The sequence below is a fragment of the Bombus pyrosoma genome, unplaced genomic scaffold (assembly GCF_014825855.1).
Source record: "Bombus pyrosoma isolate SC7728 unplaced genomic scaffold, ASM1482585v1 HiC_scaffold_4727, whole genome shotgun sequence".
NCBI classification, from domain to species: Eukaryota; Metazoa; Arthropoda; class Insecta; order Hymenoptera; family Apidae; genus Bombus; species Bombus pyrosoma.
The window spans coordinates 1,221,769-1,242,630 of NW_025219987.1; the positions used below are offsets into that span (position 1 = coordinate 1,221,769).

General features: G+C 39.7%; 2 protein-coding genes and 3 pseudogenes across 2 annotated transcripts; 4 read left to right on the forward strand and 1 right to left on the reverse strand.

The window, feature by feature from the left end:
- Positions 1-611: 611 nt before the first annotated feature.
- LOC122577556 lies at positions 612-3,372 on the forward strand (annotated as a pseudogene).
- A 162-nt stretch (positions 3,373-3,534) lies between these two features.
- Positions 3,535-4,752, forward strand: LOC122577557. The gene has a single exon (XM_043748883.1). It carries the CDS (start codon positions 3,535-3,537, stop codon positions 4,750-4,752), a length of 1,218 nt encoding a protein of 405 aa, XP_043604818.1.
- Positions 4,753-5,013: 261 nt separating this feature from the next.
- LOC122577558 lies at positions 5,014-5,641 on the forward strand. The gene is made up of 2 exons (XM_043748884.1): positions 5,014-5,105; positions 5,308-5,641. Exons 1-2 carry the CDS (start codon positions 5,014-5,016, stop codon positions 5,639-5,641), a joined length of 426 nt encoding a protein of 141 aa, XP_043604819.1.
- A 1,164-nt stretch (positions 5,642-6,805) lies between these two features.
- LOC122577559 lies at positions 6,806-9,198 on the forward strand (annotated as a pseudogene).
- Positions 9,199-19,061: 9,863 nt separating this feature from the next.
- LOC122577525 lies at positions 19,062-19,719 on the reverse strand (annotated as a pseudogene).
- Between the last annotated feature and the right edge of the window lie 1,143 nt (positions 19,720-20,862).

The window sequence follows — 20,862 nt, forward strand, 5'->3', positions numbered from 1 at the left end:
TTTCTAGTACAACCAGTAAAATGGCCCCCTCATCGACGCCATACTTGTTCTTTAACATATTCAAGCATGGGAAGTATTTGTCGATCTTTTCCTTTGCAGCTTTTTGGAAAAAATGTCTCTTCTCGTAGCGGACAGTTACGTCGACTATGAGAATCCGTTCCTCGTTTTTTACCACGAGGTCCGTTTTGTATCGATTGTCTCCATCTTTAATTGTAGGTTCGACAAATACTTCATTTTGGACCTGTAACTTTATTGCGAGGAGAGTTTTTATCTCGTCATGCCTCATGCTTCTTAGTCCTTGTGTGCGTTGACTCATCCCTAAAATATGTCCCAAGATTTCACAAGGCACAGATGAAATTACCTCCTTGCATCGAAAACGAGGTTCACAAATCGGTCGATTTACGACCCTATCAAAACGACTCGACGAATACGAACAATCCAACAGACGGAACAAGGCCTCTTTGACGGCGTATAACTCATTGTTCGACGACACGTGGAAATAATACAGAGCATTGCAAGATGAATTAGAAGATTTAGGCGAGCGGGACGACGCGCGCGTTTCCGAGATAACTGACATTTATTATGACCTGGTAGTACGATTACACATTCTCATGGATGATGCACAAGCATCGTCGTCGAAATCGCCAAGCTGCGATTCGCCCAATGTCGCCGAACCGACAGCAATTAAATTACCAGAAATTCAGCTATCTACTTTCGACGGTGCCATTGAGAATTGGCATTCATTCTATGACTCTTTCTCGTCCACAATAGATCGAAGCGATCGACTTACTGCCGTACAAAAGTTCCACTATCTTCGATCTTCTTTAACCGGAAAGGCCGGGCGAAGCATCCACTCGTTGGACGTTACAGAAATCAACTATCCAATCGCGATTGATCTTCTGAAAGATAAATTTGACTGCCACCGTCAAGTCTGCATGCGCCACTGGAACTTGATTTTCAAATATCCGAAAATAAATAAGGAGACACCCGAAGCTATAGATGATTTTCTGGAGACGGTCAAGGTAAATCTCCAAGCCTTGAAGAAGCTAGGTGAACTAATAACGTCAAATGTTGTCCTTATCAAATTGTTCACTTCAAAGTTACCGTCCGCCATCATTCGCAAATGGCAACGAACACTACCGGATAAAAAGATGCCGTCCTACACCCGTCCGGTAGAGTTCCTCAAAACACGGACGAACGGCGACAGAACAAGCCCAACGACCACGACAAAAAGAACGTCCGAGAAACACAATCGACAACAACACGCGCCGCGAAGCATCGCCTTCACCACTACATATAGGCCCACGGCGTGTCCAAGTTGCAAGAGACAAAACAAAATATGGCATTGCAATGTCTTCAAGACGAAGTCAATCAAAAATCGCCTTGAAACCGTCAAAAGGGCTTCCCTCTGCACCAATTGTCTAGGTCAAGGACACACTATTGCCCAGTGCTCTGCCGGTTCATGTCGCATATGCAGATAGCGACATCATACATACTTCCATCAACACCAACGTCACGACAAATCACGATTTTCAAGCGGACGCTCTTCACCTAGCTCACCGACTCCTCGTTCGTCACATCGCTCGAGACGCGCGTCCACGTCTCCCCGGTCGTCTTCCCGGTCGTCTGCACGGTTGTCTTCCCGGTCGTCTCCCCGGTCGTCTCACCGGTCGTCTCCCCGGTCGTCTCACCGGTCGTCTCCCCGGTCGTCTCACCGGTCGTCTCCCCGGTCATCTCCCCGGGCGTCGCCCCGAACATCACCAAAACGCGCACCTCGGCCAACCCGAACACAGACAACCGGATCAAAGGTATCGTCTATTCCTCAGCGACAAGAGAGGAAATGACTATCTCAGACGACTTTAATTGGGACCGAATCACAGAGGACCGAATTACTGACCTCGGTTCACTCTGAACCATTACAATATGATCTCTTAGTCACGGCGCAGGTCAACATACACAACAATAAGAGACAACCATTCCGTTGCAGAGCTCTGCTAAACACCGGCTCTAGCATGAATTTCATTACCGAAGAACTCGCTCATTCATTGAAACTCAACCAACGGAAATGTTCGGTCCCAATCGGAACTCTCGACGCGTTATCGACGACCTCGAAACGCTACGTCACGGCCACGATCACTTCAATTGACGGTGCATACGAACGCACATTGACCTTCCTGGTCATCCCAACTATATCAACTTGGGTCCCAGATCAACCCATAGATCGCTCAACAATGCAAATACCAAGGAATCTTCAACTAGCCGATCCAAGATTACATAGACCTGCTCCGACCGAATTATTGTTGAGCACCGGACCAACATTAGCTTCACTCTGCGTTGGTCAACTTGTCATTACTAAATCAAACGGGCCCGACTTGCGCCTGCAAAAAACGCGTTTCGGATGGGTCATCGGGGGGGCCCAGCCTCGCAGTCATCAGCATATACGTTCCACGCCTCCACGACGGCTTTACAGGCGGACCTCGCCCGCTTTTGGGAAATCGACTAAGGACCGCCCACTCCTCACATTTCGGAAGCGGAACAACAATGCGAGGATCATTTTCGACGTCACGTACAACGTACAAACGAAGGACAATACATGGTCGCTCTTCTATTCAACAAAACAACTCCTTCACTTGGATCCCCCAAGGCCATGGCGATGAAGCGACTCACATCTCTCTGCCGTCGCTTTCAACGAGACAAAAAGTTCGAAGCCGACTATCACGCCGTAATACAGGAATATCTTGATCTAGGACACATGTCGAATATACCCACGGCCCACTCCACGGAAGACAGATATTTTCTGCCACATCACGGCGTGATCAAAGAGTCCAGCCAAACGACGAAACTCCGAGTCGTATTTGACGGATCAGCACCAGCCACCACCGGAGTTTCTTTAAACGATGTACTTCTCACGGGACCGAAACTACAAGTGGACTTATTTTTCATTCTCCTAAGATTTCGCTCCCACCAATACGTCCTTACAGGCGATATTGGAAAAATGTATAGACAATTTCTTGTGCGTCCAAAGGATCGAAAATTCCAGCAAATTTTGTAGCCTAACACTAATGGAGAAGTTGACTTCTATCAACTTAACACAGTGACGTTCGGGCTTTCAGCAGCGCCGTATCTAGCCATACGGTGCCTCAAACAATTGGCGGACGACGAGGGACATCGGTATCCATGAGCAGCGATAGTCTTGCAGCGAGATTTCTACGTCGACGATGTTCTCACAGGAGTCAATACAAAGGCCGAGGCACAATCATTGAGAACGGAACTCACAGAACTGCTCAAACTAGCCGGCTCAAATATTCGAAAATGGGCGTCAAACAACCGAGAGCTGCTACAAGGACTTTCCCAACAGGACACAAGCGATGAATTACAACTGGGCGAATCTCAAACATTAAAAAAGAGTTTTCAATTTTAATTCCAAACAACGCCTCCTAGAGAGGTCGAATCACGAAGAGGATAATCAGCTGCGAAGTCGCCAAAATCTATGATCCACTTGGATAACTTGCGCCAGTGATCATTCGAGCTAAAATGTTGCTCCAACGATATTGGACACTAAAAATCGACTGGGACGAATCTTTACCGACTGATTTGCATATAGAGTGGAATGAGTATTACACGCAGCTGCCATTTCTGAACAATGTAAAATTTCCACGAAAAACGATAATCAAGTCTGCAGCCGAAATTGAGTTACACGGATTCTGTGACGCCAGCGAAAGGGCGTATGGGGCATGCATTTACCTTCGCACCATCACTCCGGATGGTCAAGTCTGGACACGACTCCTCACGACAAAATCAAAGGTGGCTCCGCTCAAACCACAAACAATTCCAAGGCTGGAACTCAGTGGAGCACTTCTTCTCGCATCATTGACCAACACAGTCCTTCAAGCACTACCAAACAATATTTCTCGGACTGTTTACTGGACGGACTCTAGCATTGTCCTTCTTTGGATCAACACATCACCCCATACGCTGAAAACCTTCGTCGTTAATCGTGTGGCAGAAGTTCAAAGAAAGACTCATACCTCAGATTGGCGTCACATTCCTACCACGGACAACCCGGCGGATCTCATATCCCGAGGACAATCGCCCGAAGACTTTCTACGATCAACTATTTGGCAACATGGACCGGAGTGGCTACAACCATCAGAAGAATACTGGCCGACGTGGAACCCAGTATCATCACCAATCGAAATACCGGAGCAGGAGAAGGCAACCTGTCTGTCCGTGACTCCCGCCGACCACAGTCTACTGGAGAGATTCTCCTCTTGCCCCAAACTGTTCACAATCACCGCCCGTTGCCTCCGGTGGAGACAAAAACAGGATCGCGGAAGATCTCTAACTATTCATGACTTAATTGGTGCGCATAATAAACTTGTCCAGTTATTACAACTCTGTTATTTTCCAGATGAGATCCGTATTCTCCGAGCTGATCGACACTCTGCAGTGAAGGGGAAGCTACAACGGCTCAATTCATTTCTGGACAAGGACGGGATGTTGCGAGTCGGAGGCCGTCTCACTCACTCAACAATGCCTTTCACTCAGAAACACCCAATCATTCTACCAAAGTCTTCCGTTACAGCACTTATAATCGAGCATGAGCACCTCCTAAACCTCCACTCCGGAACTCAAGCTACTTTATATGCCTCGAGAAAATCCTATTGGCCTATCGACGGCCGTAGTCAACGTCGGAGTCGACTATTGCGGACCATTTTACATCAAAGAACGAAAGGACCGCAACCGACGTAAAATCAAGGTATACTTTGCAATCTTTGTATGTCTTGCGGTTAAAGCAGTCCACATCGAGCTGGTCAGCGACCTCACTAGCGAGGCCTTCATTGCTGCTCCACGAAGACTCATTGCTCGCCGAGCATTCTGTCTAACAATATACTCAGACAGCGGTACCAATTTCGTTGGCGCCAACAACGAACTACGAGAGCTCCGAAACCTCCTGCAGTCCGACGATCACAAGGTAAAGGTTCAGTCTTTTTTAGCCGACCGACAGATCGAATGGCGCTTCATTCCGCCCAAATCACCCCACTTGGGCGGGTTATGGGAGGCTGCAGTGAAATCCTTCAAACGACACCTCAAACGTGTCGTAGGTAACGAGCTCCTTACTTTCGAAAATATGAACACACTCATCATTGAGATCGAGGCTATCCTCAATTTCCGGCCGCTTGCGCCAATATCTACAGATCCAAAGGATCTCCTTGTCCTTAATACCGGTCACTTCCTCATCGGAGAGGCATTAACTAGCATTCGAGAACGAGACTTCCGGGATACTCCATCCAGTCATCTCTCCAGCTGGCAACACATCCAGAAAATCAAACAGCATTTCTGGCGCCGTTGGCATCAAGAATATCTCAACGTGCTAAACATACGAAACAAATGGAGCAAGAGCAATCACGGCATACGAGAAGGCACCATCGTCATTCTCGGAGAAGACAACTTTCCCCCAATGCAGTGCCCATTGGACAGAGTCATCAAGGTACAACCCGGCGCAGACGGCATCATACGGACGGCCACCGTCCGAACGGCAACGAGCACACTGGATCGGAGCATCAAGCGGATGGTACCACTACCGAGCAGATCGACACCAGAGGACACCGACGCCATCATCAACAGCAAGGAATTTTAGAAGAGATCCACCTCACAGCACCACAACACATCATTTGATCGGTACCCTCTCAACGGAGGGAATATGTTACGCCACGTGGCTTTCCAGAGGCCGTTATTCCTAACCGTCGCTCGTGGCATCGCAGTGTCGCGAGCGAGCCGTCATGGTCAGCCCGACAAATAAACAATGTAACGATCAACAACAAACAGAGCGAGTTCTAAAAAAAAAAAAAACGTCGGTTCGTTCCGTTATTTTGAATACACAAATCAGGTGACACGCGTGATCATGGCGTGATCGGTGGCGTGACCCGAGCATGGAGGGGATCGTCTCCCATGTAACACAAACGGCCCATCGAAGGGCAATCAGTATCGATCGAGGATCCAAACGAAATACACTTACCTCTCCAACGAATTACAAGTCGTCCAAATACAAAACACATTGTAAAGTCGAGTCGAATAATTTGTGGCGCATCATTATACTGTTGTTTATATGTATATTGTCAAATATGTAGTTTTTGTTAACTCTGTTAATTCAGTGTTAATCTCAACTAACCACCTCTGTCATCTTAACAGACACAGAGGAACGACTAATTCGCGGCGTCGATTTTCTGAATCGTAGCGAGAATTTGCGCCTCCCGCTGACGCGCTTTCCTCGCGATCGCGTCTCTCCGCGAACAGTCGTAACATTTTCTGTTCATTTTGGACCTGTAACTTTATTGCGAGAAAAGTTTTTATCTCGTCATGCCTCATGCTTCTTAGTCCTTGTGTGTGTTGACTCATCCCTAAAATATGCCCCAGGATTTCGGGCTGGGCGTGATATCTTCTGCACATAACTTTTATCCTTTTATCTGCCCGGATAAACGAAGATGCGGAAGACGAAGTTATAATTTAAATAATAAATTGTCTTGTCGATATAACGGTTTTTTACCGCGAAGAAAGGCATTGAAACACCTAAAAAAATAAGGGAATCCGTTCTTTTGATCTACAGTTGACGACATGGCTATGAAAAGGATTATGAGATGGAATGATTGAACAAAAATGCTTGGATAAAACACAAATTTAATTTGCAAATAGATAACTCGGGCGCAGTGCTCTCTGTCCCGGAAGCGCTGTGGCGGATTCATCCGTTTCGGAGGCGACCTTAGTTGATGAGTTGGCTATTTCCCTGGACTTGAGCTTCAAAATAATGGTACCGTTAATGGGAGACAAGGTTGCTTGTCCGGTCTGCGAGAGAAGGGAAATCCACCTTTTCTTTATGACGTTGAGCGACTTGGACAAGCACCTTAGCCTACACCATGTGGATGCCCGCATTCAGTGGGGATGTATACATTGCGGAAGGAGTTTCAAGGAGTGCCACATACCGCAGTGTAGTGGCACAAGTCAAAGTAATAAAGGAGCGTCCAATATAAGTGTGAAGCTTGCCCCACGAGTTTCGGGACATAAAGAGGGCTATCCACCTTCAAGAGAAAAAAAAGGTTTACGCAATATTTACCGAATAAACCTGACAAATTCGGAATTAAATTCAAACAACGTATGTTGTAAATGGATTTTCTTCTTTAGGAAAAAACGAAAAGGGCCTACTTGAAACGGTTGAATTTTATAATAAGACAAAATTTGGAGTAGATGTAGCAGACTAAATGGCAAAAAATATAGCGTAAAGTCGAGATCAAGAAGATGGCCACTTCAAGTATTTTTCAATATTTTAGATTTAGCTGAGATAAATGGCTGGATTTTATATAAGGAAGCCACAGGTGAGCAGATATCCAGAAAGGATTTTATATTTCAATTAGCAGATGAATTTTCCGCTGACAATGAAAAATCACGGATAGAACATAAAGCGTCTAAGATCCAAAGTACGTCAAAGAACTCGCCTTATTCAGGCAAATCGTGTCAGATAGGGCACTGTAATAATAATAAGGCCATCACCATTTGCAATCTTTGTAAACAACATGTATGCAGAAAATTCACGCGAAAGAAAGTTTACGTTTATAAGAAATGTGATGAATGATAAATTTTGTACCTAATAATTTAAGTTAGATTTGTATTTTATTTATTCTATTACTCCTATTACGCTTATTATTATATTATTATATTATACTTCTTATATTTACCAATGGAAATTTATTTTAATATTCTTGTTACCAAAGATTTCGGTATCCAATATTCTCCATTATTGTACTTATTGCTATTATTAAACATGTTATTATATAGTTTTTATGAACTCAGAACATGGAGTTTATTTCGTAAGATAATAATAGATCAATAAATATAAAAATATTCTATTATTATGTATTTTTTAAAGACCAGTCATTTTCGCTGGTAGAGATAGCTACGTTTGAAATGCCGGTAGTTCTAGTGTTAATAAACAACGCGAAGAAAGTGCGCGAGAAGTAGTGGAATTACGCCATCAAATGAACATGTTAACAAAGCAAGGCGACGGAGAAAATGCTAAAAGAACTAAAGAAATGGAGTTCTTAGGAAAACAATAGCTGAAATGAAGCTAGGACTAGTCAAGCGACAATAATAACAGAAGACTTCGATTCCATTGACACCACTCTAAACCCTGCACGTCAAAGATCAACTTACACTCTGTCTGCCCCACCAGTAAAGATAGATAACGACAGCGACGGTGATGAACCCCAAAATAATGCCAGCGCACAATGTCCTTTGTTATTCGCTGAAGACGCTATAAGATATATTCCCGTCTTGAACGGTGACGATGACATTGGAGTAGAAGACTTCATCAAGGAAATTCGAGATCTGAGAAGTCAATGTTCACGAGGGGACTTATTACTGAAGGCTATTAAAGTAGAAAAATTCGTAGAGAAAGCCGCACAGGGTATTCGCAATATTCCAATCGACAATTACATAGACCTTTTCGAAGCATTAAGAGCCAACGTAGCCTCAGACGAGTATAACGAACAGCTACGCGACTTAAAGCAAGGATGCGACGAAATAGTACAATCATTTAATATTCGATTCAGATGTATATTAAACAAATTAACTTATGTCATCATCAACGAAAATCCACAACCATTAACCAGACGTATCATGCTCGATGCTACAATGAGAAAAGTAGGACGAATTTACCTAAGAGGACTACGCCACGAAATCGAACGAATACTTTTGGCCAACGAACCAGCATCACTAAATAAAATGGAAAAGAAAGCTGCCGATATAGAACGACATCTACGAGAAGAACAAAGAGATTGGAGAAAAGGACTCAGGCTATTACCTACAAACCGTTTCACCGACCTTCAACCACTAAGAAATAACAAACCGACAGCATCAACAGGGAACATCATGAAACGTAACGAAACGAAGATATTTGTCAAAGCAGAGCAAACACTCAGTGGACGAATGCAATCCAAATACTTGAAATGTGGAAAGATAGTACTTCAATGCCGAAATATTCAATGACCCAGCCAACGAAATCTCCCGCCAGCGCGAGTGAATCAAACCAACAAAAAAACAGAAACTTACGACGAAACGACGGAAGACCAAAAGAAATACCAAGAGTTAACATTACAACAGACAAACTTCTCACAATACGATTTAACACAAGAACTGGACGTGTAACACACCTAATCGGCACAGGAGCAGGAATCAAGCTATCGAAAAAAGACAAAGTAGATTATCAAATCTTCAAAGCTGATGAAACTCAAATATTCTACATGGGGCAAGACAAATATACCACTAACGAATTTTTACATCTAAAATATTTGGCAAAGAACATAAATTTTATATGGTACCCGAAAAATTTTCCCTAATAGAAGATGGAATAATAGAACTACCTTGTTTAAAGAAATACCAATATGAAATCTCCAACGATAAATTAAAACTTGATAATAACACTTTATACTTTTAGAAACCAGAAACGATACGACCAGACGAAAAGTGAGTTCGAACCATCTACCTCGAAGGCAAACCAACGAGTATGCTTCTTCAATTCTGGCGAGACAAATCATGAAATTTCTAACGACATTAATAACAGTAAAGAATTAGATCAAATTGCTAAACTTAAAACCGTACTGAGAGGAAATCATATTGAACGCGAACTCCGTGAACCCATCGAGAAAATATTAATACATTACATTGACGTATTCAATTTAGAAACAGACCTATTACCATATACCAAACTAACAAAACATACAATCACATTAAAACAAGGCTGTTAAATAGATAGTACATTTATACTGTACGTATGAGAGTGTATGTGAGCGTTATAGGACATCCAGGTCTCAGTTGAAATAAAGACGATTAAAAGCGGTTAGAAATTATTAAAGGTCGTTAGAAGTGATTAGAATTAATCAGAAGAAAAAAAACAAGCAAGCGAGTAGGTTGTCGAGTCCTTCAGAAAGTAACGTATATGTAGAACTGAATAATTTGTAAATAAATTTTAAACTATTTGTTTTCTCAAATCCTCTCTATACCTTAACAAAGACAAAATCATAAACACCAAATCATACTGTAGTATCATAAAATATTATGATTTATTTACAATGAATGGATTGTACAGATGTTGATTAAAGAGGAAACGATGGTTGTTTAACATGAATTAATTAAAATAACGTACTATAATGTAGACAACTCAATAGTTAATTTGCAACTTTCGTCACCACGGATCGAACGCTCTCTCTCTCTCTCTCTCTCTCTCTCTCTCTCTCTCTCACGTGGACCACACTCTCTCGACAACACAATTCGCACTCTCTGGCTTCTCCAGTGGCACTGTCTGTTAATTCGTCTTTCTCCCTTAGCATCCCTTTGTCTTTTCTTAGGACCACCACGCACGTGTTCCGCATCTGCTCTTGGCCAGGGTCACGTAGGCCTTTTCTACGAAACTATTCAATTGAAGGATCGGCGACACATTCCTGAGTCTGATGGCGCCCCGGATCTCTCGCGACACTGTTTATAGTTCACCCGATATCTCTTAGGCCTTTTGTCCATGATACTACAATACGGACCCCCAGTATGCCACAAAAACGAAATCGAGAAACAAATGACAGAAATGCTAAATAAAAACATTATAGAAGAATCAGTCTCTCCTTTTAATTCATCAGTATGGGTCGTCCCCAAGAAATTAGATGCATCAGGGAAACAGAAATGGAGAATAGTTATTGACTTCAGAAAACTAAACGAACTAACTGACCAAGACGCCTATCCATTACCTAACATAGAAGATATATTAAGCCAACTAGGAGACGCGAAATTCTTCTGAGCACTTGACCTATCACCCGGTTATCATTCTCAATTCCAATTTAACAGAATGCCTTTCGGACTTAAAAACGCACCAGCAGCATTTCAAAGAATGATGGATACAGCGTTACGCGGATTAATTAATAAACATTGCTTTGTATATTTAGACGGCATTATTATATTTGGAAGCACCAATCAAAAACATAATGATAACTTAGCCATAGTATTACAAAGACTCAGAGAGTTAGGAATAAAAATCCAAACAGAAAAATGTGAATTTCTAAAACCAGAACTCGAATATTAAGGACACATAGTAACATCAGAATGAGTAAAACCGAATCCGAAGAAAATAGAAACAATTCGTAAAAATTTTAGAATTCCTAAAAACCCTACCGAAGTCAAATCATTGTTAGGACTCGTAGAATACTACCGAAAATTTGCACGTAACCTCTCTGAAATAGCTAACCCTCTAACGGATCTAAACAAAAAAGATACTAACTTTCACTGGATGGACAAACAACGAAACAATTTCGATGCACTCAAGCAAAAAAGCACCTGTTCTGTCATACCCAGATTTCTCTAAAACATTCATATTAACGACAGGCGCTAGTAATGAAGAACTAAGAACCGTATTATCACAAGACGGACATCCGTGTTGTTACATCTCTCGAACGCTAAACCCTTTAGAGAAAAATTATACGACTACAGGAAAAGAATTTTTAACTATCGTATGGACATTGAAGCGACTAAGACAATATTTGTTAGGAAGGAAGTTTATCATTCGCACAGACCATCAAGCACTAAAATGACTAAACAATTGTAAATACCCTTCTTCACGACTTATGAGATGGAGACAAAAACTAGAGGAATACGAATACGAAATAGAATACGTTAAAGGCAAAGATAACCTAGTAACTGACAGTTTATCCCGAATACACACGATTACAAAAATAGAAAATTCCAGGAATCGTTCTAGATTTCTCTCAACAATCAAAGACTAGAAATGAAACCAAATAACAATTCTTTTTGCCAATTTACCCGAGACGAATTAGGAGAATTCTCAGAAACAAAGTGGCTTAAGAAACTCTACGGAATATTACAGAAAAACAAAAAAATAGGTATAGAAAATATCACATTCTCAGAACTATAAAAGAATCAAATTAAGCTTATTCTTCTTTATTTCAACGATGCATATAAACCAATCACATTCGCATAGTATCCAGTATAAATTCTAACCCAAGAAGAAATCGAACAAATTATAAGCGAAAATCATAACGAGGCTATAGGACACTTAGGCATCCAAAAGATCTACCAACGAATAAAGGAACGATATAAAATTCCACGTTTATTAAATAAAGTTGAAGAATTTGTGGCGGGTTGGTAGCAACGGACGCCAACAGGTAGAGGGCGTCAAAGCGGTCGTAACACCTCCCGGACGATCCGGCCGCCAACCGCCAACACCAGAGGGTAACTACGACGACAACGAGTCTGTCTTTCTCGCTAGCGGACGAATACACGGTGCCACCATACAAATACCGCATCTAACGAGACTCTCTCTGCGTCTAAGGCAGGGACTGCCGGGGATTCCCCAATCCACTATAAATTTATAAAGAAATGTGCAGCTTGTCAAAAAGAGAAATTAACGCGGATTAGACCAAAAGAAGAACCAATAATATCTGACACACTATTACAACCTAACGACAAAATTGCTATGGACTTCATAGGACCTATGACAAAAATCCTAAGAAAGGAAATCAATTTATACTCTCAACACATGACAAACTGACGAAATACTTAGTCTTAGTACCACTAAAAACACAACAGACAGAATCCATAATAAATGCACTCTTATAACACTACATTTACATATTTTCTGCACCTAAAACAATTGCTACAGAGCAAAACTTCATTAACGAACTCGTGTTAAAATTCGACGAAGCATTTAAGATCAAACACATTAAACCCACCAGTTTCCGCCCTCAGTCAAATGGATCTTTAGAAAGAGCACATGCCGTAGTAAAAGATTTAATTCGTACAAGTCTGCAGGATAATAATGATAAAGAATGGGATGAAATATTAAACTTCAACTTTGAGTTATAACACAGCCGTACACGAAGGTACCTACCATCAGCAATCGCGAAAGCTTCGAATCTAACTTAAAATGATATATTTTCACTCTGGCAAAAACAACTAAATAAAAATTTAGATATCGCGGGAAAAACATTAATAAACATTAAGAAACGATATCTTCGAGACCAGAAAAGAAAGATAGTTCGAACTCAAACGGTATTTAAAGAAAGAGATTTTGTATTAATCCATAATGATCACAAAAGAGATAAATTAGACACGGAATGGTTAGGACCATACAAAATCCACTCTGTCAAAACCCCTTGTTTTGAAATCATAATTGATGATATTATAATGAAAATACACGGTAAGAGACTTAAAACTTATTACTTTTCAGGACATTTATCATAACCATTATATTGGTTTACGTTAAGTATGGCGAAGAAATTAATGTATTATCTTCAGATGGAAGTGGAATATTCCATAAGAAAGTTAAACAATCTTATTTGTATTCTAACGAAGTTAACATATGTGTAGGAATATATATAAACTGGGACTCCCACCCCGAGAGGATCGGCTGGCGAGGGCGAGGCAGAGGCCGTGAACGCGCTTCGGCGAGGCGTTATAAGCCCGCCGCGCCCACCGGTGGGGTTCAAAATTAGGCGCTGGTAGTTCAGCGCCTCGGGGCCGCCAAGCAGTCCGATAGGGGAACCAGACTGCCTTGCACGGCGGCTTCGACAAGGAGACGCGATGTGACATGGTCGCACACCGTGCCACGAGGGGATGTCTCATTGTGCGCGGAGGGAGCTCGGTGTGTCGCTCGTAGCGGTTCTCGGGCCTCCCTCGATCGCATTAGGGACAGTCATCGTGGATGTTTTAGCCGGTTGGAGTCCGACACTACCACGCCGCTTTCCTCAGAAGCGGTCTGGCATCCGTGCGGATTTCCTCCACGTAAAGAAAAAGGAATAGATACAAAAGGAAGGATACAAAAAAAACTTAATCATATGAAAGCAAATGTAATGTTTATTGAAGAAGTAAATAACACAATGAAATAACTTCCCTATATCAACGCATAAAAAAATTAGAAACGTTAGCATATCAATTAAGACTTATAACACATAACCACACATTAACTAAAAGAGGATTAGTGAATATTGTTTGATCCATATCAAAAAGTTTATTTGACAACGACGATTTCGATTTAATAAATGCCAATATTGATAAACTCTTCCAAGAAGGAAATATATTAAAGAATATAGTAGCAAACCAAACTGCACTCATACGCAAAATTATAAAATCCGACAGTATTAAACTAATTGATGAAGTAAGAGTAAAAGTTGACGAATATATAACAGATTTAATAGAATAACAGATTTGATAATTCAAGCTGAAAGCGCAATTTATGATCTTCGTTTTCAATTCGATGAAATATTGAACTCTATAAATATGGGAAAAGCAGGAATTCTTAGTCCTCAAATTATCGATCATGTACTATTCATTGAAAATTACAAGAGAGCACTAGGGCACTACCTTTACAATATAGCATTAGAACCGAAATATGAAAATTATCAATTTATACTAGTGTAGTGGCACATGAGTCAGAGAACGATTCGAATCGAGAGCGACTTATGTTGTTGTTTTGCCTCGGGACATTGATACGTACGGACATTGATTGCCTTGACGCACGAAACGTAATGATAAATAAACTCCGGGAAAACAATGTCGCCGTACGTGCAACAGTAGGTCAAAGACGAATTCGAATTTTTCGATTCTCCTCCGACCAGTATAAATAAGCGAAAACAATCGCGAGCGAATCAGTTATTATTCGAGTTTCACGAGTTATTAACAGTGATTAACGGAGTTATACGAGTTATCGAGTTATCTGCGAGCGATCATACACTGTCTTTGCGAATACGTTTGTACGAGTGTCTCTCGACAGTATTTATATTTATATTTATTAATTTATTTAATTTATTCCAAATATATTTGACGGGTTGCGACAGCAATCTCTCGTTCACGTTATTCTATATTACAATCCTCTACTCCATCCATCACACTAGATATATCGAAACTGATGATATTCGCTATCAATGTTTTTCAAATTAACTGTACCCTTATTAACGGGCTTGGCAAGGGATATAATGCGAGTAGACACCATACCAACCAAAAGAGGCCAAGCATTTCTGGCACCAGTATTTGAACATCCAATATTTTTTACACAACAATAAACATACATGAACGTTGATAATGAATACCTCGATAAAAAGTGTAACATAAAAATAGAAATTACAACGTGCAAAGAAACTCAAGCGACACATGACAAGAAATCTATCCATGACTGTGAGTCAGAAATGATTAACATTAACAAAAAATAAACATTTGTAAGTTTGCCGTTTATAAAATCGAAGGTATAACTTTCATTCCATTAACAGCTGAAAACCAATATATACCTATACCAAAAGAAAAAACTGAAATACATGTACTTTGTGATAATATTCAGAAACAAATTAAAATAGGAAGACCATAATTCAGTCACCTGATGAACAATGTAATTTAATATTTAACGATGGTATAATAAAGGCAATCCAAAGATAACATAACATTTGAATATAAACTCAAGACGATTCCCTTTGAAAATGATACAAGAATAGAATATTTGCTAGACAAAATCGAAAGAACACCTAGAATTCCTAGTAACATACCAAAATATCAGAATAACTTAAACCAAATATCCGACCAAATCAATCAACCAACGAATACGGTCTCTTAAATCATGGGGACTCTCATTTTTACAAATAGCCGGTTATGTTGCAGGTATCTACCTTCTTAACAAAATAGGAATATTCGATGTACTTAAGAAATGTTTACCTACAAAACTATGTATTTATTTCCTATGTTGTAAAACTAAGAATAACATCCAAAATATTGCGATGAATCCAACACCTTTAAACATATATATAGAAATACCGCAAAACACTTTAGCCATCCGCCACTTGGACGAAGAAGATGAAACAGAACACTTGGAACAAATTCAGATGAGACTTGCCAAATTGCGATTCCACAAATCCATAATGAAGAAACGTTAAGATTTTGAAGGACCAAATCATTCTAAGAAGGGGGAATGTGACAGCCGTCACACCTCAAATGACGTCATCCAGATAGCCATTATCAGCTTTTGCACACGGCACCCACAACTTCCAACATCGCCCCTCAGCACCTATACTTTTAGGATATAAAAGCCGAACATCTACCTGGAAACTACAGTCTTGACAAATCTTGCCGACCCTCGGTTATACTTCGGAATTGTACGCTAACATTACTGTTAGGAAGATGATACATTTACACTATACATGTGAGTGTGTGTGTAAGCATCAGAGGGCGTCCAGGTCTCAGTTGAGACAAAAGATAATTGGAAACTGTTAGAAGTATCTGGAAGAGTCGGTTGACAACAAGCGTGCGTGCAAGTAGGTTTTCGAGGTCTTCAGTGTGTAATATATATGTATAGCTGTTGTGTGTGAATAAAATAAACTATTTGTATTTCCGAATCCCTCATATATGTTTACATGGTAGCAGAGCGTGGTTTATAGTTTTGCAAGTTATTTAGTGCGTGATTTTTCAATCTTGCGAGTTAGTTCGAGTGAGTTCCAGTAAGGGAAGAAACGTTTAAAGGGTATAAAGAAAAAAATATACTTCGAGCACGTAGGAACGCTTGAGTAAGAGATAAGGAATCAATTAAAATGGAGAGATCGGAAATTATGATACCTATATTCGATGGTGAGGATTACGGTATGTAAAAGAAAAGAATAACAATGTCTCTGAGGTATAAAGAATGCGAAATTGTTACAACTAGAGTGAAGACTGAAACAGACAATGAAGACTGGAACAAAAAGGATCTGAAGGCAATAAATATAATTTACAGTGCCATCACGAATAGACAATTAGAATATATTAGGGAAGAAAAAACGGTGTATGAAATAGTGAAAAATTTCGACGAAATGTCCTTGAAAGAGTTGACGGTACTACAGATCGTGTGCAGAAGGAGATTGGAGAAGGTAAGTCTTGATAAATACAGCGATTCAGCATCGTTCTTTAGCGATTTCGAAAAATTAATAAATGAATTAAAAGGTGCGGGCGTACAAGTGAGTGAGAGGAAAAAGCTGAATTACATGCTAGGTACCTTACCCGAACAGTATAGCTTCATAGCGGATATAATAGATGCATTGAAAGAGGAGAATCAAACCGTAGCGTACGTGAAGAATAAAATTGAAATATCGGAGAAGAAAAATAAATCTAATGGAGGAGGAATGAAATCTAACGTCTTTGCTGCAAAAAAGGAAGGATGCTTCAAATGTGGAAGGGTAGGATATTTTGCAAGAGAGTGTCAAAATGGCGTCCAAGCGGGAAGCAGTAACAGTTATTGGCGTGGGTCAACACGTGATCGCAGCAAAGGAAGAGGAAACAAAGGCAATATGAGCAGGGGACGTGGAAACTTCCATCGTCAATCAGCAGCCGGCACGAACGAGCATGGCAACTCAGGAGCAGACACATAGATGGCAACGGCGCACGCAGCACACAGCAGCGAGATGAATGAAATAAGTGACAACGAAATAATATGGCTATTAGATAACGGTTGTACCGATCACATAATTAACAATGTAAGTTACTTTGATAAATGTATTGACTTAAAGAATCGGTAAATATATATTTAGGCGATAATAGATCGATAAAGGCAAAAAATGTAGGAAATGTTATAAGCTAATTTGAAGCATTTGGAAAGCGAAATAAAATAAATATGAATGAAGTGTATTATGCGAAAGAAATGTCCGCAAACTTCATTACTTTAGACAAATTAACGGATAATAATAATATGATTATTTCAAAAGGAAATATTGAAAAAGTAATAGATGAGAACAGTAAACTTACAGCTATAGCGGTCAAAGAGAATGGAACATATAAAATGAAAAGTATATTGAAAGGAAAGGAGCACTTAGCAAACAGTGCCGAACGTAGTGGTATGAGTAAAAAGGAAAGATGGCATAGGATGCTAGGACACGTAAATTTTAAATACTTAAATATTTTGAGTAAAGAGTAGCTAGTGACATATCTGTCGGTATATCACCGAATAAATTTGAAAAGGAATTTTTGAAATGTAGGATGTGTATAAAAAGTAAAATGCATAATTTACCTTTCAAAAATAATCGAACTAAAGCTAGGGAGATAATGGAAATTATTCATACGGACGTATGTGGTCCCTTTAAGACTACCGGATTAAATGGAGAGAAATATTTTACTTCATTTATCGATGATTATAGTAAAATAGCTAGAATCTATTGTATAAAAACAAAATATGAGGTCTTTGATTCTCTCGTATAGTTTGTAAATGAAGTCGAGAACTTAACGGACAAGAGGTTAAAAATATTGAGATGCGATAATAAAAAAGAATACTTAAATAATCGAATTTATAAATTTGCTAGGAACAAAGATATCATAATAAATAATTGCCCAACCTATGTACATGAATTAAACGGGACAGCGGAATGGTATAATAGAACAGTGATGGACATGGCGCGTTGCTTGTTAGCGGAAGCGAAAGTACATAAAAAGTACTGGCCGGAAATAGCATGTACAGCGGCATACTTGAAAAATCGAATACTAGCAAACACTGTAGAGAGAAAGACACCTTTTGAAATATTCTTCGGGAGAAAACCAAGTGTTGAAAATCTATATCTATGTGGAAGTTAAGTTTTTGTAAGAAGGCCAGAACAAAGAGTTTCTAAATGGGATAAGAAGGCAGATATGAGAATTCTGTTAGGATATAGTGAAGTACGTTACAGAGCCTTATTAGGTGGAAAAATAGCAGTAGCTAGACATGTAGAGGTCATAGAAACAGACACAAAATGTATCGGTTTTGAGGAAAATTTATTCGATGTAGATGGCGATGATAGTGTCGGGGACACAAGAAATCACTAAACCGATAGATCGCCGGTGATCTCGCGTCGCAGTTTGAACGTTTCACGAATAAGGTGAAGGAATTGAACTTCGTATAAGATGATGGAAATTTTATTGTATAAATCCAACAGAGTGACGGTTCAAAGAATTATAACAGAATGAGGTGTCGAGCGCTAATTTTGGAGGGTTTTTATAGTGAGGTTTTAGTCCCTTTGGAAGGGTTATCGTCGGATGTATATCAGAGGCGGTTATTCAGTCATTGTTTTGTTATTGTTTCGATAGCTATGCCATGCAGGATGTTTTCGTCTACTTGATTACTATTTCGGAGCAGGTGGCCCTCTTGTGCGTGTGACATTCCCCCCTTTTTAGATTCGCTTTGCTCCGTTGAAGCGTATGGCTCTGGTGGGTCGTCTGATTTGAATGATCCCGTTATCTTCATTTTCTGTAATGTTTTGGAAAGTGACCGTCCCATGGGCTGATGGAAGAATTGGTGTTGTTGGTGCTTGATACATATTGTTTACGTGAACGGTAGGGCAAAGTATTCTGATACATACATTTTTAGGGATTACTCGACTTAAACATTCGAAAAGTTTACATTTGTACAATATATATACTGTTCCTAGTCCTAGGGCTATGTATCCTAATATTTGTAATATCGAAATGCCATATTCTTTGAGTGAATTTATACGTCGTTCGAATTGTAGGCTACTGACTTGTGTTTGTAACGTATCGAGGTTGGCTTTATATTGATTAAAATTGTGAGTTACTTTTGGAGCCGTTTCTAATATTTCTCTCTAGCGTTGGGATGTCTATTTCTTTGAAACTGTGTGAACTATTCTTAATTTTGATTTCGTAAGAAATATTTTTATGTGTTCCTCCTATTTTCATAATATTACGGTCGTGTGTAATTATACATCCAGTTTTGCTGCTAATTAAACTTGGTTGTTTGATTTCTAAGATTTTATGTGTTTTACATAATACGTCGATCTGCACATTTTTCGTAGGTATAATGATATAATGATTTTCAGTCTGTAAAGGTACGAACGTCAATTCTTCCAACTTGAATACAGCAGTCGGGCAAGTTTTGACTGTCTGTTGATTGTTAATTAATTCGATTCTACATTCGGGTGAATTGATTCTATTGTGGCTTGGTTGAGTTCTTTCACAAATGTGGATGATTGTCGTTCGTTTACAATATTTGTTTAAGTAGTAGCTATCGACAAAGGTGTATTGTTCTGAGTTGGTTAGTATTAAGTCAGTTTCTACTATAGGTGCGATAAATACAGAGTTTTGCTTGAAAGGTATCGGATAAATTTTTGTTTTTTTCCACTCGTTATCTTCTAAAAATGGTACAGTTATCGTATATATAAGTTTATTATCATTTGTCCATAATTTCAGTTTACTTAAATCTAGAATTAGTTGAAAGTTTTGAACTGAAGGTTCGATATGGTTACTCATAAAGTTTTGTTTCGTTATTTGGTCGAGTGTTGTTAGGAATTTTTTGGGTTCTATAATTTGCGGGCTTATGATTCCTTGTTTTCCTAATATGATAGTGTTAAAAATTTCGTCGATGTTGATATGGAGCTCCGATATGGTAGATTCAGTCTTAATTAATAAAGAGATCAATATTTCGTTTTTCTCGTTATGGTTTTCAATTTTGCGTATATCGTTGGTAAGGTTTTCGATTTGATTCGTCTTAGTGTTGTCTAGTACGTGTCTGATATGTGCGGTATGGTTACTAAGGATCGTTTTTATTTTGTTGTTGGAGTCAAACAATGTGTCGATATTTTTATTAATGAGCTCTAGGTCTTCTTCGTCAAGAGTTCCGAATAGAGTACCGAATACCGAACCTATGACTTTCAGTAGTCCGCGTTTGCTTCTATAGCGTAATAACAATTTAAGTTGATGCGTTAGGTTTTGCAGATGTCTATACTTGATTTTTAGATTGTTTATCCCTGGTATATAAGCGCAAGGTGGTTTGTATCGTCGGTCTATTAGCTCAACTACATGTTGTAATTTATTGATTTGATC

Excerpts from the sequence above, each read along its gene's own strand:
- LOC122577557 (XM_043748883.1), top strand. The coding sequence starts at position 3,535 with ATGTTGCTCCAACGATATTGGACACTAAAAATCGACTGGGACGAATCT.
- LOC122577558 (XM_043748884.1), top strand. The coding sequence starts at position 5,014 with ATGGCGCTTCATTCCGCCCAAATCACCCCACTTGGGCGGGTTATGGGA. Across the intron at positions 5,106-5,307 it reads ACACCTCAAACGTGTCGTAG|CTGGCAACACATCCAGAAAA; the intron begins GTAACGAGCTCC and ends TCATCTCTCCAG.